The 16,983-nt window shown below is 43.3% G+C and overlaps 3 protein-coding genes across 3 annotated transcripts; all 3 read left to right on the top strand.

The window, feature by feature from the left end:
* Window positions 3,536–6,598, top strand: LOC8060529. The gene is made up of 2 exons (XM_002466475.2): window positions 3,536–4,343; window positions 5,693–6,598. Exons 1-2 carry the CDS (start codon window positions 3,825–3,827, stop codon window positions 6,332–6,334), a joined length of 1,161 nt encoding a protein of 386 aa, XP_002466520.1. The 5' UTR covers window positions 3,536–3,824; the 3' UTR covers window positions 6,335–6,598.
* Window positions 9,277–12,076, top strand: LOC8060528. The gene is made up of 2 exons (XM_002466474.2): window positions 9,277–10,220; window positions 10,890–12,076. The coding sequence occupies exons 1-2, from the start codon at window positions 9,663–9,665 to the stop codon at window positions 11,538–11,540; spliced, it is 1,209 nt and encodes a 402-aa protein (XP_002466519.1). The 5' UTR covers window positions 9,277–9,662; the 3' UTR covers window positions 11,541–12,076.
* LOC8059952 lies at window positions 12,706–16,335 on the top strand. The gene is made up of 3 exons (XM_021451747.1): window positions 12,706–13,020; window positions 13,086–13,622; window positions 15,467–16,335. Exons 1-3 carry the CDS (start codon window positions 13,018–13,020, stop codon window positions 16,106–16,108), a joined length of 1,182 nt encoding a protein of 393 aa, XP_021307422.1. The 5' UTR covers window positions 12,706–13,017; the 3' UTR covers window positions 16,109–16,335.

The raw sequence follows: 16,983 nt of genomic DNA, 5'->3' as shown, positions 1-16,983 counted from the left end.
TCGTTAGATGAGATGTGAGGATGCACACCCAAACACCTAGATTGGGTTCTCTTCAAGTCATTTTTTATGTATATTTGTTTATTGGAAAACCACCTCATCTCTTTTATGTTGGTTTTATATGTTTATGTTATTATTAAAGACTATAAGAGAGACCATTACTATAAATGTTAGAAGACCCTTGGGATGGACAACAACCTAATATCCTTAGCTCCCTGTCTTAAGTGGTAGTGGATTTAAATTTGTTCTTGCACAAGATCCATCTAAATTTGATAATAATTTAACAAGCTTGACTCATAGACATAGATGAGATACATGACCGTGTATATTTTCTTAGTGTCAGAAGGTACTAATTGTTTAGTTCGATGCATCCTATTCTCACTCTTTCTCTTCAACTATGCATCACATACTAACTTTATGTTCCAAATATATTTTTTGAAACGACTATGGGAGATTTGCTGTCACTTTTAGATGATGAAATAGGAAAACAATGTTTCAGATAACCAAATGTATCAAATAGCAGTTCTTATCTAATCAACCTTGTATATTGTCATTCTTAACAAATTCAAACCATTTCAATATTACAAATGACTAACATGTCCTCACCCCCTCCATCACTCACCTATATGAAGTCATATACACGTGATTGCTAACCTATATAGCCATAGCGGCGGAGGCAATAAAAAATTTTAGGTGCAGCAGAGTTTATATGAGAATAAATATACCAGCTTATAATATATTGATGTATGTATTTCATATATATTTATTAGTATATAATACATGTATTATATATTTTGAACAAACTTTATGTATGGTGACTGCCAGAGTTTGCCAAATACATGCCTCCGCGGTGGCTATACCCAAAAAAATGCTACAAATTTCGAAATTGACGATTGTAAGCATGTCACCTATCATTAAAAATATGTAAGTTAAAGATTTGAAACCAGGTTTCACACGCGGTCACATTGACATTTTACCACTTACCATAAAAAATAATTCGTGATCTTTAAAAAAGAATTATTTTATAAGAGTTAAAAGACAAATATGAACTAGAGCCTAGCCTCTCCCCTAAAGGCAACATATGTTAGTCCTAGAATCTGACCCCTCAATTTCATCCATTCATATTAGTACGCATGGTAAATTCTCACCACATATTTTATTCATTACATACCACCAGACTATATGGTTCATCGATTCAATAGGACAAATATCTGACAAAGTTCCTTCAAATCACCATGACGTCTAGTTAGTATCCCCTCCATCCTAAAATACTTAACATCTTGGATTTTTAAAATTATCATGTGTAAAAACTATGTTTTGGATCTCGAGCATCCCCTTGTCTTTCTTGAGTCATTCACTAGGCCCTCTATGTGCATGTTACCTCTTTCAGTTCCTACTTTGCTTTTAATGATTTGAATGTGTAATCAGTACCATCTAAGAGGGAAAATGTCTAATCTAACTATTATCCATATATATCTACTCAAAGGCATTTGACAGATTGAAGTGCTTCGGCTCTGTCTCAAAAACTACTTTAACAAACACTATGGTATGGATCTTTCTTTTTGTCTCCTCCAAACCAATGTATAGGTAGAAGAAAGTTTGATTTAAGGCACCTCCAGCCCTGGCTTCTCCGGTTACTATAGAATAAAGCCAGAGGCCAGAGATACCTTTCCACACAAAGCTTCTGTGTACCAATAGCAAAGTCCAAGCAATCCTGAGTGGCCAACAATATCTCGTTTTTTGAGAAGTCATTTTTTTATAAGTTTGAATAAAAATATAAAAAATATTATCAATACTTGTTCCTTAAAAAAGTTTAATACAAAAGTATACTCTATTCTCAATCTAATGCTACTTATTATTTATCATAAATATTAGCATTTTTATATAAATGTTATTTAAACTTTAAAATTTTGACTTTTGGAGAAGGAGATGTAGATTCATTTTGGAACTGAGCGAATATGTTCACGAAAGAGCAAGTATTATAGTAGGCTGTAAGCCAGCTAAATGTTGATACGGAGGAGAGAAAAAGAGAGAGTAAAAGCAGGCTGTAAGCTTACAGCCGGCTCGAACACAAGAACAAAGTTAAGAAAGACAAGTGGACCATGTATTAATAGTGATGAGCTAACTATTATATATAAATAGGCTAAAAAAGGCTGTAAAGAAACCTACTCCCTCCGTCCACAAAAGAATCAATTTCTAGAATCCGTGTCGGTCAAACTTTTTAAAATTTAACTGACTTTATAGAAAAGAGTAACAATATCTATGACATAAAATGTGCACCATATGAAAAAATATTCTATGATGAATCTAATTATACTATTTTGATACCATAAATCTTAGCATTTTTTTTTAAAAATTTGGTCAAAGTTTAAAAATTTGGCTTAGGCCCTGTTTAGTTCCCCACCCAAAAAAATTTCATCCATCCCATCGAATCTTTGGACACATGCATGAAACATTAAATATAGATAAAAAAATAAACTAATTACACAGTTTGGTTGAAAAACACGAGACAAATCTTTTAAGCCTAGTTAGTCCATGATTAGCCTTAAGTGCTACAGTAATCCACATGTGCTAATGACACATTAATTATGTTTAATAGATTTGTCTTACAGTTTCCAAACGAATTATGTAATTTGTTTTTTATTAGTTTATAAAAACCCCTTCCGACATCCTTCCGACATATCCGATGTGACACCTAAAATTTTTTTATCTCCAATCTAAACAGGGCCTTAGAACAATTTTAGAAATTGACTTTTTCGTAGACGGTGAGAGTATATTATTAGTCTTGGGCCTTGTTTAGTTCACCATAAAAACCAAAAACTTTTCAAGATTCTCTGTCACATCGAATCTTGAGGCGCATACATGATGCATTGGATATAGACGAAAACAAAAACTAATTGCACAGTTACCTGGAAATTACGAGATGAATTTTTTAAGCCTAGTTAGTCCATAATTAGATAATATTTATCAAATAAAAACACAAATACTCTTTTCCGAACTAAACAAGGCATTGCTCTAAAATAATTTTACGAACTCCTACAAATTTCTAGTTTGTTTAGTTCCCAGAAAATTTTGCAAAAGTTTTCAGATTCCCCGTCACATTAAATCTTTAGACGCATGTATGAAGTATTAAATATAGATAAAAATAAAAACTAATTGTATAATTTGGTCGAAATTGACGAGACAAATCTTTAAATCTAGTTAGTACATGATTAGATAATATTTATTAAATATAAACAAAAATAATACTATTCTTATTTTAAAAAAATTTTAGAACTAAACGAGGCCTCAACCGCTTGCTGTACCAGCGGATCCAGTCCACGGGAACCGCGGCTCATCACGGCCGCGGGATTCAACGAAGGCATTTCTGTCAGCTCTTCGGTAGAGTACTAGATCCCTCTTTCACAAAACTTCCAAAGGATCCGGTCCAATGGTCCATACATTCCGCCTCACTGACTACCGACAAGGGTAGGCTCTCTGCCCCCTTCATTGCTTTTGTAAACCAGGTTCATCGGTCCATCCGATTGCCTCTGCTCCTTTGCTAGGTGAGCACACCCGTGACGGTACACGTCCCCTGAGGTCCTGACCCCGAGGCGTCCCCCACTCCAACCCCACCAACACACCAGCACCGCCGCCCGCTACCCAAGCTCGCACCATCCAACCACCTCCGGCCCGCCAAACCCGGACCAGATCTGGTACGTGCCGCCCCTCGATTTGGCGCGCTCGATCCGGCCTCGTGCAGTCGTGCTGGAGATATGCCAGACTCGAGCTCAAATCTGGTAGATTCCACTGACGCGAGGTTGTAGCCACGAATCCCGGGCGCCGCGATGCAGGCCCGTGTGGCGTCCATGGAGGACGTGAAGGAGGCGCGGCAGGCGGCGGGGCAGGGGAGGGTGCTGCCCACGGGGATGCTCAAGGTGTTCCTGGGGTTCCTGCTGCTGGGCGTGGGCCTGTCCGCCGTCGGCATGTACATGGCGCGGCACGCGGTGGCGGCGGTCGCGCCATCGCTGTTCCGGCCGTGCCTGGGCGGCTCCTCCGCGGAGGAGGAGCCCGAGGGGCTGGAGCGGTGGACGCGGCCCCCAGCGCGCGTAGAGCACGCGATGACGGACGAGGAGCTGCTCTGGCGCGCGTCGTTCGCGCCGCGGGTGCGCGGGTACCCGTTCCGCCGCGTGCCCAAAGTGGCCTTCATGTTTCTCACGCGAGGCCCGTTGCCGCTGGCGCCGCTCTGGGAGCGTTTCTTCCGTGGGCACGAGGGGCGCTACTCCATCTACGTGCACGCATTGCCATCCTACCATGCCAACTTCACCTCTGAATCCGTCTTCTACCGGCGACAAATTCCCAGTAAGGTTAGCTCACCTCCCTCTTGCTTTGCTTCACTTCGGCAGGTCGTGGTTGGTAGCTCTGCTCACTTATGCTGATATAGATGGATTGACAGCAAGAACAAATGCCCTTTAGTGCCATGTTTGTAACTTGCGCTGCACTAACGATTTTTTGCACGTGATCTGAGTATATGTCAAGTTGGTTGCTGAGAAGTGTGAACCTACGTTTCCTGTACTTTGTACTTATAATGAATTTCACAAGTAACATTCATAACTAGAGTCTTATTATATGGGCCTACTTACTGCAAGCAAAGGAAGCTGAGAATGATGCACAGGGGATTCAGATTAATCTTTTTGTGTTTACCATGCTCCTGAACAGTGCAAATGTTGTGTGTTGGTGATTGAAATCAAACTGAAAAAAGGCAGATCAAATTTGAACAGATCCTTCGCTAACCAAAGGGTATTACGGGTCCCAACCTTGCCTTTGTTGAATCTGTTTTTGATTTTGCACGAGGTTGAATTTTGTGCTATGTCTCTGTAAGTATCATTGCTAGTACCCTCCATTGATATGTGATTCAAATTGGATTCATTGCACTGCCAATCATATGTCCGGATCCGGACCTAGTGTCAAAGTCAGCTTAGAATGGATCTACAACTTAATAAAAGTCAAAAGAGTTTATTGATTGGATTGCTCTTTTTCTGTCATCATAATACATTTGTATCTGAAGTCAAACTTAACCAGAGTAGAAATGGGCTGCTCAATGTAGAGCACTGACTACTGTCATTGGGTAGGTCGTGTGGTTTTGGTGTTTGGGAAGATTGGCCATTGCTGGGACATTAGGCCATGTTCTGGAGTTTTTCCAGACTACTCCCTCCATCCCAGAATGCTAGTCGTTCAGATGGAGGGATTACCAAGGAACAAACAAATGACCCTGATTACCCCTATACTGCAATCAAGTACATGACCAAAAGCTACTGCCGATTAGACCTGTGGGGTGGTGGGTACCGAGCGGGCTGGCCGCTGCCCCTGCACTAGCTAGGCTGCTGCGACTGCAACGAAGCTAAAACGTCAAGCTTTTTGGGACATATTTTGAATGCTACAACGTCTTTAATTCTGAGACAGAGGGAGTAAGTGGCACATGTACCTTGATTAGCTGTATAAAAGGCACTGCCTGTAGGTGTCTCTTGTAGGTCTCAGAGTCACAGTTATTGACAGGTTCCTATTCTTTTATAGAGATGGTAGATGTAAACCCTATAAACCAACTTATACAGCATAATCATGTGTCATTTGATCCATTGGCCCATTAATAATTTCTTCTGCTTCCTGGTTTTGAGATACCCTGAAAGTATTTGTTTGATTTGTGTTCTGCTTACAGGTCGCAGAATGGGGTCAGATGACCATGTGTGATGCTGAGAGACGCCTACTTGCCAACGCTTTGCTGGATATATCCAACGAATGGTTTGTGCTTGTGTCTGAGTCGTGCATTCCCATATTTGATTTCAACACAACATACAGATACTTCCAGAATTCGAACCGAAGCTTTCTCATGGCGTTTGATGATCATGGACCATATGGACGGGGAAGATACAACTGGAATATGACCCCCGAGGTTGAACTTGACCAATGGCGCAAAGGTTCACAGTGGTTCGAAGTACACAGAGAACTTGCCATTGAAATTGTGAAGGACACAGTCTACTATCCAAAATTCAAGGAGTTCTGCAGGCCCCATTGTTATGTTGATGAGCACTATTTCCCTACAATGCTGACGATTGAAGCTCCGAACAGCCTGGCTAACAGAAGTGTTACTTGGGTGGATTGGTCAAGAGGTGGTGCACATCCAGCCACGTTTGGCAGGGGTGATATCACAGAGGAATTCCTGAGGAGGGTCCAAAAGGGACGGACATGTCTATACAATAACCAGAACTCAACGATGTGCTTCTTGTTTGCACGGAAGTTTGCTCCAAGTGCATTGGAGCCCTTGTTAGAGCTAGCGCCTACTGTGCTCGGTTTTGGTTGACGACTAGTGTGTTTGAAGAGTCTGTAATTTTGATATTATTAGATCATTATAGGATTACACGCTTGGAGGCATGGCTCAGATTGATGGATGGAATCGTGGAAACGTACACAGTGCCCCCTCCGCTTGTGCATTATACACAAACCTGTATTGTTTTGTATAGTAAACTGACCCTGGATCAGGAAGGAATTTTCTCTAGGATCATTATGACTACCCTGTATTTTCTTGGTTTATTTGAAGATAATATACTGTAAATTTCTATTTCTATTAAGATAAAACTTCAACAGGCAACATCAAACGAAAAGTACAACCATTCTTTCTTGCCTGGTTGTGAAAGAAACGACGTACTCCAAACTGGAAGCTGCACTGGAAAAATGTGGCCTTCGTTACTATCTGAGGACTTCTGTACACCAAGTGTCCAATTGCTTTAGCCCCAAGAGAAACTGTTGAATCCTTCTTTCGTTAGGACTTTTTGTACACTGTCCAATGGCTTAGCCCCAAGAGAAACTGTTGAGTCCATTCAGAAGGTCCATTGCTTCTTAATCCTTCCATCAGCTAGCGGGGAAGAATCAGAGGAATGAATTAGCAGGAATCCAATCAGAAGGTTCGTGCTCCCATCAGTTAACGAGAAAGAATCGGAGGAATGGATTAGCAGGAGGTGCCTTCACTTTAGTATGTATATCGAGAACCCATATCCTGTCCTCCCATAGTTCTTTTAAAAAATACCATCAAAAGATGCTTGAAAAATTCAACCAAAAATATAAATGGATAGATGGAAAATTTAGGATGAATGAAAATTTCTGCAAGGAGAAAAAAAAGGGGGAAAATTCAGGATCCAGCCGATTCGGGTTGCAAATCGTGGTAAACAATGCACCCAACCCAATCATTTTCTCCTTCTAGACATTTCTGTTCATCATCAATTTTTGATATGGTCAAATTTCTGTTCATATTTGTTTGTTTTGAATTGGAGCGAGGTCAGGCTCAACGAAGCCGGTACCTCGCCTGTTGACAACACACGAGACTTACTCCTGGGTACAAAAAGTCGTTTTATACATGGTTTATGTTAAATATTGAGAATATAAATTATAAATAATATTTAAGTTATTGAATTAGGAAATATAAAAACCATATGAATATATTTATTTTAAAAAGTATTTTTATAACCACTTTTAAATAAATATTTTTATAAAAGTAAGGAATCAAACCGTGTCATTGTCAACGTGACTGAGGCCTTGTTTAGTTCTCAAAAACATTTATATTTTTTTTAAAAAATTTCTCGTCACATCGAATCTTGCGGCATATAAATGAAGCATTAAATATAGATAAAACAAATAACTAATTACCTACTTTAACTGTAATTTACAAGACAAATCTTTTAAGTCTAGTTAGTCCATAATTAAACAATATTTGTCAAATACAAACGAAAGTGCTACTGTCCATTTTACCATTTTTTTAAACTAATGCCTTGTTTAGATCTAAAAAGTTTTTGGATTTTGACATTGTAGCACTTTTATTTTTATTTGACAAACTTTGTCCAATCATAGAGTAACTAGGCTTAAAAGATTTATCTCGTGATTTATAGACAAACTGTGCAATTAGTTTTTATTTTTATCTATATTTAATGCTCTATGCATGTATCGCAATGTTCAATGTGACGGGAAATCTTGAAAAGTTTTTGGTTTTGAGTGAACTAAGAGCATCTCCAACAGTTTTGCATTTGGGGTTTGCATTCTTGTAATTTGCCAAAATTATAGAAATTAGGTATCCAACAGTTTTGCATTTGTGTTTTGCAATTTGGGCAACTTGGCAATTGAGGGAGGGAACTTGGCATAAATGCAAGGCCGTGGGCCGCTTGTCAAACGCTGATCGGGCGCTCCTCCCGCGCTACTCCCGCACGTGAGGGACTCTTTTCGCCGTATATAGTCCGTTTAGTACTTTGTCGGGACAGAACTTCCTCCTCCGCGCCGCCGTTCTGTGCCGCAAGGGTTCGCGCCGTCGTTCTTTGGCGAAGTCGATCGCGCCGCCCTTCCGTGTCGCAAGACATCACAAGGTACTCCATATATGATCCTTTTCGAAGAAGAAACGTGCGGGACCAGATACAGCGCGGAAGAAAAGTCGTGGCAAATACGGTTGGGTCCACAATTTTTGTTTTTGCCAAGTCAATTATGCCAAACACTTGGAGATGACCTTTTTTCCACTTGCCATATCATTTTGGGAGTTGGCAAACTACAACAAATGGCAAACAAAATTGTCAAACTGTTGGAGATGCTCTTAGATGCTCTAGGCCTTGTTTAGTTCCGAAACGTTTTTGGATTTTGATACTGTAACACTTTCATTTGTATTTGATAATTATTATTCAAATATAGACTAAGTAGCCTCAAAAGATTCGTATCATAAATTATAGACAAATCGTGCAATTAGTTTTTGTTTTTGTCTACATTTAGTATTACATGTATTTGCCTCAAGATTTGATGCAATAAAGAATCTTGATTTTTTTTTTAATTTTAGGGTGATCTAGGCCGTGTTTAGTTTCTGAAGGGATAAATTTCGCGACACTGTAGCACTTTCGTTTGTTTGTGGTAATTATTGTCCGACCATGGACTAACTAGGTTCAAAAGATTCGTCTTGTAAATTTCGGCTAAACTGTGTAATTAGTTTTTATTTTTGTCTATATTTAGGCCTTGTTCAGTTTGCAAATTTTTTTGGCTTCGGGTACTGTAGCACTTTCGTTTGTTTGTGGCAAATATTCTCCAATCATAGACTAACTAGGGTCAAAAGATTCTTCTCACGATTTACAGGTAAACTGTGTAATTAGTTTTTATTTTTATCCATATTTAATGCTTCATGTATGTGTCCTAAGATTCGATGTGACGGGGAATCTTGAAAATTTTTGGTAGTTTTTGAAACTAAACAAGGTCTTAATACTCTATACATACGTCTAAAGATTCGATATAATAGAAAATCTTGAAAATTTTGAATTTTAGGGTAGAAGTAATCAAGGCCTAAACAAAGCCTAAACAAGTCCGGAGTACGAGAGCATCTGAGCATGCACGCAAGGCAACTCTCGTCCCAGCTCTCAAGGCGCCACCCACACAAATCCCAACACCCGCACGCCCGCATCGGAGTTCGCGCCAGCCCAACCGCGCGCGCGCCGCCGCGACCCCGACCCCGAGAAGGGCCAGAACTGGAGCGCGTGCCAGTGCCACACACGATACGGGGCGCCCCTGATCCGCGTCGTGCGGAGACTGCGATGGCCGCGCCCAAATACGGGGAACGAATTCCATTCCTTCCACGGCGTCTGGAAAGAAAATCCTAGCCGGGAACAACCGCGATGGCGATGGCGATGCGGGTGGAATCCGTGGAGGAGGCGAAGCAGGCCGCCATCCTTCCCGGGGCGCAGGAGCAGCGCCGGACGTTCCCGGCGGGGATGCTGAAGCTGTTCCTGGGGCTCATGCTGTTCGGCGTGGTGATGGGGCTGTCCGCGTTCGGCGTGTTCCTGGCGCGGCACGCGGGGGAGGTGGCGGCCGCCGCGCCCGCGCTGTTCCGGCCGTGCCTCGGTGCGGCGGCGGCGGAGCCGGAGCCGGAGGAGGGGCTGGAGCGGTGGACCCGCCCCCCGGCTCGCGCGCAGCACGCGATGACGGACGAGGAGCTCCTCTGGCTCGCGTCGTACGCGCCGCGGGCGCGCGCCGGGAGCGGGTACCCGTTCCGGCGCGTTCCCAAGGTGGCGTTCATGTTCCTCACGCACGGCCCGCTGCCGCTGGCGCCGCTCTGGGAGCGCTTCTTCCGGGGCAACGAAGGGCGTTACTCCATCTACGTCCACACGATGCCTTTGTACCGCGCCAACTTCACCGCCGACTCCGTCTTCTACCGTCGCCAAATCCCCAGTCAGGTTAGCTCGTCACCTCCGATCCCCTCTCTGGCATCTGGCCTCTGGCTTACGAAAACAAACTCCAATCTAGCGCCAGGAATGCCTATTTGTTCTGTCACCTGTACGAAACCAAACTCCAATCTAGCTGTATTCAACTACTGCTTCGCACGTGATCTATCAAGTCGGTACCAAATACCTATTTGTTCTGTCACTTTTAAAGATGAATTCAAAGGAGTGTTTCCAAATCCAATTAAGAAAGTAGTATATAAATTAAATTACTGATCATTGTGATGCTACATTGCTAGGCTAGTACTTTGTACAAATAAAAAATACGTAAGTAATGCAAGCCAGTCCATAGATTATTGCTGTTTTGGTTTTTGAGAAAATCAACCGTTCCTGTGGCGCAGGGGTTAAGACCTGGAAGAACATATCTAGACTAATAACTCTGTTAAAAGTTCCGTCTATTAATGTTTCGTATTTATTCACTGACTGTTGTTGTAGTGCTTTTGATATTACAATGTTTATGGGGTAACCTTTATCTAAAAAATTGCATTACTTTGATGTTACATATATATTGCTGTGGGCACTGTTATTTGATAAACTGGAGAAGTCATCTCTGTAGCCTCTCTTGTATTGAGGTACCCATACCCTGCTGATGGCATATCAGTTTGAAATTTCTGCTGATTACAGGATGTGCAATGGGGTCAGATGACTATGTGTGATGCTGAGAGACGTCTGCTTGCCAACGCTCTACTGGACATATCCAACGAGTGGTTTGTGCTAGTGTCCGAGTCATGCATTCCACTCTTTGATTTCAACACGACCTACGGGTATTTCCAGAATTCAAGCCACAGCTTCGTCATGTCAATCGACGATCCTGGAAGAGACGGGAGAGGCCGGTACAACCTGAACATGGCGCCCGAGGTCGAGCTCGAACAATGGCGCAAAGGCTGGCAGTGGTTCGAAGCTGACAGAGACCTCGCCGTCGCGATCGTCGAGGACACGGTGTATTACCCAAAATTCAAGCAGTTCTGCAGGCCTGGATGCTATGCCGATGAGCACTACATCCAGACGATGCTCAAGATCGAAGCTCCGCATAAACTGGCCAACAGGACCGCCACCTGGGTGGATTGGTCGAGAGGGGGTCCAAACTCGGCGCATCCAGCTACGTTTGGCAGGGGTGACATCACGGAGGAGTTCTTGAAGGGGATTCGAGGGGGAGAGACCTGTCTATACAATGGCCAGAACACGACGTTGTGCTACTTGTTTGCTCGGAAGTTTGCTCCGAGTGCGCTGGAGCCATTGTTAGAGTTAGCACCCACTGTGCTTGGTTTTGGTTGATGTCGTTTTTGTTTTGATCAGTGCATCCTGCTCCTGTAGTTTCTTTATTAGGCCACTGTGGATCATTGCATATGTGGAGATATATTCGGTGGACGAACTGACGCAGCCATGAACATTGCTGCCCACCTCCATTCCACGTGATTATTTTACACGGTATATATATACTGTATTACAGCATGTATTTTACACGGACTTGTATTGTTTTAGTAGTTTGTATGGTGAACCTACAACGGATCATATGTCCTGTATTTCTTGGTTGCATCGGAAGAATATAGTTCAAATCTTCAGAAAATTGATGTTCCCGCAGTTGGCTTGGAAGACGCCTTCGGTGCCGCTCTGTGGATTCTGTTCTGCCTAGGGCCTAATGTTGCTGATATCTTTGCTTTTGTTTCCCATCAATGTTTGTTGCAACAAATGCTGCCACAGTGGAAGTAGACGTATATGACATAAGCAGAGATTACATGGTTTGATGACTCCTGGCCATTTCACTACTTTTGTTTGCACATCTTATGAAATGGGCAATTGATGTTGATGAACATGTGAATATGTATGTGATCAGAATGTTGGGTGTGCACAGTTGGGAGTTGTTAAGGTTGTTAAACATTCCTCTCTAACCATGTCGTTACCTTTTCGACATACTGGACTAATCGGGTACAGTTGTACCAATCAAGTTTGCTGCCCGCTATTTATATACATGAAACTATATGTATACTATCAACTATGGTATTCATTGAAAAACTCTCTCTGGCCCAGAATATAAATAACAATAGGATATGTGTTAGTCATACTTCTATAAATCTAACCACCAATTGATAAGAAAAATCACACAGTTTGGGAGTACTAAGTTTGACGTCGTTACACTTAGATGGAAAAATATTTCGTAATGTTTAAATCAGCATCATCAACCAAATTTCAGCGAACCGAACCGTTATTAGGTTGGAGTAAAGCATCGTGTGGCTAAATAATCATGTTCTTGTATTAGCCACGAGCTCTGAGGTTGTAATAACTTTAATAATTACGAATTATAATTAGTAATAAAGCTCTTTAAGAAAAGGGTTAGTCTTGTAAAACCATTGGCCCACAGCATGTGAATTAATCGTGTCATGGTCCCATGGATCCTCTAAATAGAACAAATATGCTTGACTGCTGTCTAGTACTTTGCCCAACCTGAAATAGTCAAGCCGGCAATCATCTACTAGTCCTCTCAGGTCAGAGAACAGAGATGAGCATCTCTTCTTGACACCTTTGCCGTCGCCGGCCGCGCCCTGGGACAACGAAGCCACAGCAGAGCACAACGAAGCCAGTCTGCACACCGTTCCCTTGCCTTCATGCCTTTCATAGACCGAGTCCATGTAACGGACCATCTCCGTTGATGGACAAAAGCCAGCAAGCAGCGGGGCCACCCACGATGCGGTGCGCGTGCGCCCTTGAGGGCTGAGGTCCCGAGCTCCCGATCCGGCATTCCGGCGTCGCGCCGATGGTATGCCATCTTTGCTCTCGAATCTTGGCGATCCCACATTCCCACGGTGCTTAAAGAAATCCTAGCCCCGAGCTGCCGCGCTGCAGGAGCGGACGGCATCCATGGAGAACGACGTGAAGGAGGCGAAGGCGAGGCAGGGGCAGCAGCAGCACAGGGTGTTCCCGTGGGGGATGCTCAAGGTGTTCCTGCTGCTCGGCTTGGGGCTGTCCGCGGCCGGCATGCTCATGGCGCGGCACGGCCACGAGGTGGCGGCGGCCACGCTGTTCCGGCCGTGGCTGGGGGTCTCACCCGCCGCCGACGCCGCCGTCGCGGCGGCGGCGGCGGCGGCGGCGGCGGCGGAGGGGCTGGAGCACTCAATGACGGACGAGGAGCTGCTCTGGCGCGCGTCGTTCGCCCCGGGGGTGCGGCGGTACCCGTTCCGCCGCGTGCCCAAGGTGGCCTTCATGTTCCTCACGCGCGGTCCGCTGCCGCTGGCGCCGCTCTGGGAGCGCTTCTTCCGGGGGAACGACGGCCGCTACTCCATCTACGTCCACGCGCTACCGTCATACCGAGCCAACTTCACCTCCGAATCCGTCTTCTATCGACGGCAAATCCCCAGTAAGGTTAGCCCACCTCGCTCTAGCTTGATCTGGATGGATTAACAGCAGAAACAAAACCCAACATCCGATTTTAGTGCCAGGATTGTACATAGAGCTTAACTGTCCTGTTCGATGGATTCCAAATTAACATTTGTGCAGGTCTAGTCGTATCACTGTATCAGCGGTGATGTACTGAAACTACTTAATGTGCTTTCTATGAACTCGAGTAATCTTGTTTCTGGAGGAAAAAAAAATGCATCGTTGTACTGATTTGGTGGTAGTTGGTGTGGAAGCTGAAAGTAATGCACCCAGGTTCATTCCCATGGAGAGATGTAATTCATCCTTGTGGGCTTACCATTGATGATACTGTTTGGGGATCAGGATTTTGCAGCTTAGTTTTGTTCGCAGCCTTCGAATGTTTTCTATACTTGTGACAACAAACAACCTCTTCCACTATAAAAGTGTCGAATATGCAGCCTGCCTGTGTTTGTATCTCTGTTGCTAAGAGCAGCTCCAGTGTGCATTGAAACCGAACCATGGGGAGAGAGAAGGAGTATGGTTCGCTTTCACCACTGCAGGTATCGAACCAAGCAAAGCGATTCTTAGAAGCGGCTCATACTTTCGGTTCGAACCAAGCCAATAAAAAAAATCAGTGAATCGTGTTACTGCCATCCTTTGGGCACTAGTGATGGACAGGAAACAACATGGATGCCACATTTTTTACTCTTTTCTATTCTGCTGTGGCCCCCCACCAACACTGCAGCGCTCGAACCATGCTTACCATCGGAATGTTAGAATCCATGTCAGCACATAAATCGAACCATACACTGGAGCTGCCCTAAGGCCTCAGCATCTCTTTTTCAGGTGCCTACCTAGGTGCCTCATCTAGAAAGCCGGTGGAAGTCTGGCCAGATATCCTGACCTTGATCATCTGGTGCATCTTGGCAGTCCAGACCAACAAAAGGTTTTGAGAGCAAAAAGTAGATGCTCCTGCCATTCTTTGTGCTGTAGCCCTAGACTTTTATCTGTGGTGCCACCGATTCTAGCAACAGGCTACTGCAAATAAGGTTGTTAGTTGGAGGTTGCATCTTTCAGTACCTCCCTGCTAGCAGCCCCTCTGTGCCCTTTCCCCTTTCTAGAGCTCCATTTGTATACTGCAGCTGCCAGGCTTGGTGCCTTGGTAGATTATTATTGGTAGACGTTGATCTAGTTTCCACAAATTTCCTTGACAACTGAAATTCTTGACGCAGTTCTTTATGAATCTGTTCCCAGTTTTCCACCGGGCAAAAATTGTGTGGTTTATATCTGTAGGTGTTAGTTACATTACTTACCTTTGACCGATATATGGTTTCAACCTAATTCACATCACTGCAGCTTATCTTGCCATCCTTACTTTTAGGACATATCCATTTCACATTTCCTTCTGAGCATATAGTCTTGTAACTTCCAAAAGCCCAAAGAGTCGAAATGTGTTTTGAAGTTGAAACTAATCGAAGATGACAACATACACTGATACACATACTGAATCACAAACTATATACGATTATAATTTGAGTAGCCTTGGAAAGGTTGTGATTTTGACTTTGAGAAAACCAACTCTCTGAAATAAAGAACTGGGAGTACATACCTTTTTATTTGGCTCTGTCTATAGATGTTTCTCGCTAGTCTCATAGTTATTACTGATTTTAATTAGACTACTTACTGTGAGCTCTGACTGTATATTATTTGAGTTTTTGGGACAACCTACTACATATTCCTAAATTGAAATTGTGCGCACTATTATTTGATCATATAGAAGAGTCATCTCTGTGCCTTCCTATTGGTATTCAGATACCCTGACATCTGCTCGATTTTTGTACTGGTCACAGGTTGCAGAATGGGGTCAGATGACCATGTGTGATGCTGAGAGACGTCTACTTGCCAACGCTTTGCTGGATATATCCAACGAATGGTTTGTGCTTGTGTCTGAGTCATGCATTCCTATATTTGATTTCAACACAACGTACCAATACTTCCTGAACTCGAGCCAAAGCTTTGTCATGGCTATTGATGATCCTGGACCATATGGACGGGGAAGGTACAACTGGAATATGACCCCTGAGGTTGAACTTGACCAATGGCGCAAAGGATCGCAGTGGTTTGAAGTAAACAGGGAACTTGCCATTGAAATTGTGAAGGACACGGTCTATTACCCCAAATTCAAGGAGTTCTGCAGGCCCAGTTGTTATTCTGATGAGCACTATATCCAAACAATGCTCTCGATTGAAACTCCACAGAGCCTGGCTAACAGGAGTGTTACTTGGGTAGACTGGTCTAGAATTGCTGCACATCCAGCAAGGTTTGGCAGGGGTGATATCACGGAAGAATTCTTGAGGGAAGTCCGAGAGGGACAGACCTGTCTGTACAATGAACAGAATTCAACATTGTGCTTCTTGTTTGCTCGGAAGTTTGCTCCAAGTGCATTGGGGCCATTGTTAGAGTTAGCACCCACTGTCCTTGGTTTTGGCTAATGTATGTTTTTTAGAGACTTGCTGGTTGGAATGTGACTTGAATTTGATCATACAATACATACAGCGGGCTTAGGCTTATCAAAGGAATGAGAGAGGGGGCTGATCCGAATTACTGAATTAACTCGTGCCACCTGTAAGTTTTATGTAGTGTATATCTTGATGGATGAAAACATGAGTCCATCACATAATCACTAGGACACTAACACAGACTTTTATCTTGTACGTTACTCAAGGGGATCATAATTAACAAGAGAAATTTTCTCTTGGATACATCAAAGTGACAGTGGAACACAGTTAACAATAGAGCTTTTCTCTTGGATTAATGCTCTGCATTGTTTTAGTTTACCGGACGGTATATCTGTGAAGTTTGAGTAGACATGTAAGCCATGCAGTCATAGTGCTTTACAAACAAAAACAGGTTTCATTAGCATATATTATATACATATCGAACACCAACATGCTATTCTGCTTCTCTTGTTAACTCAACCAGATGGTAACAGCACTATATAAGATCTCAGATGGGCAGACCTACAAAAGCAGGATGTTTGCTAAGTTGAGAATGTCAGAAACTTCTAACTACTTCCGATGGCAAAACCACAAGCTTTAGTGAGCACATTTTGTATACCCAGCAATGAAGCCGGCAAATCATCGATGGTCCTAGGACAGTAAGTGGAGCCGGGCATATATTTGTCTCCAGGGGAGAAAACATTCGTCAGTTGAACCACACCATCCTCACCATGCGCTAGGAAATATATGTTCCCTTGCTGCAAACCAAGCTCCCAAGCAGAATATGATGCTGTGAAATGTAGTCTACCCAAGAAGAATACCTGGTCATACAGACAATCCACCGTGGACCATGCAAGTCTCGAGAAATC

This window comes from Sorghum bicolor, chromosome 1 (genome assembly GCF_000003195.3).
Source record: "Sorghum bicolor cultivar BTx623 chromosome 1, Sorghum_bicolor_NCBIv3, whole genome shotgun sequence".
Classification (NCBI taxonomy): domain Eukaryota; kingdom Viridiplantae; phylum Streptophyta; class Magnoliopsida; order Poales; family Poaceae; genus Sorghum; species Sorghum bicolor.
The sequence above is the reverse complement of the archived record's forward strand: the minus strand, read 5'-3'. Positions and strand labels throughout refer to the sequence as shown.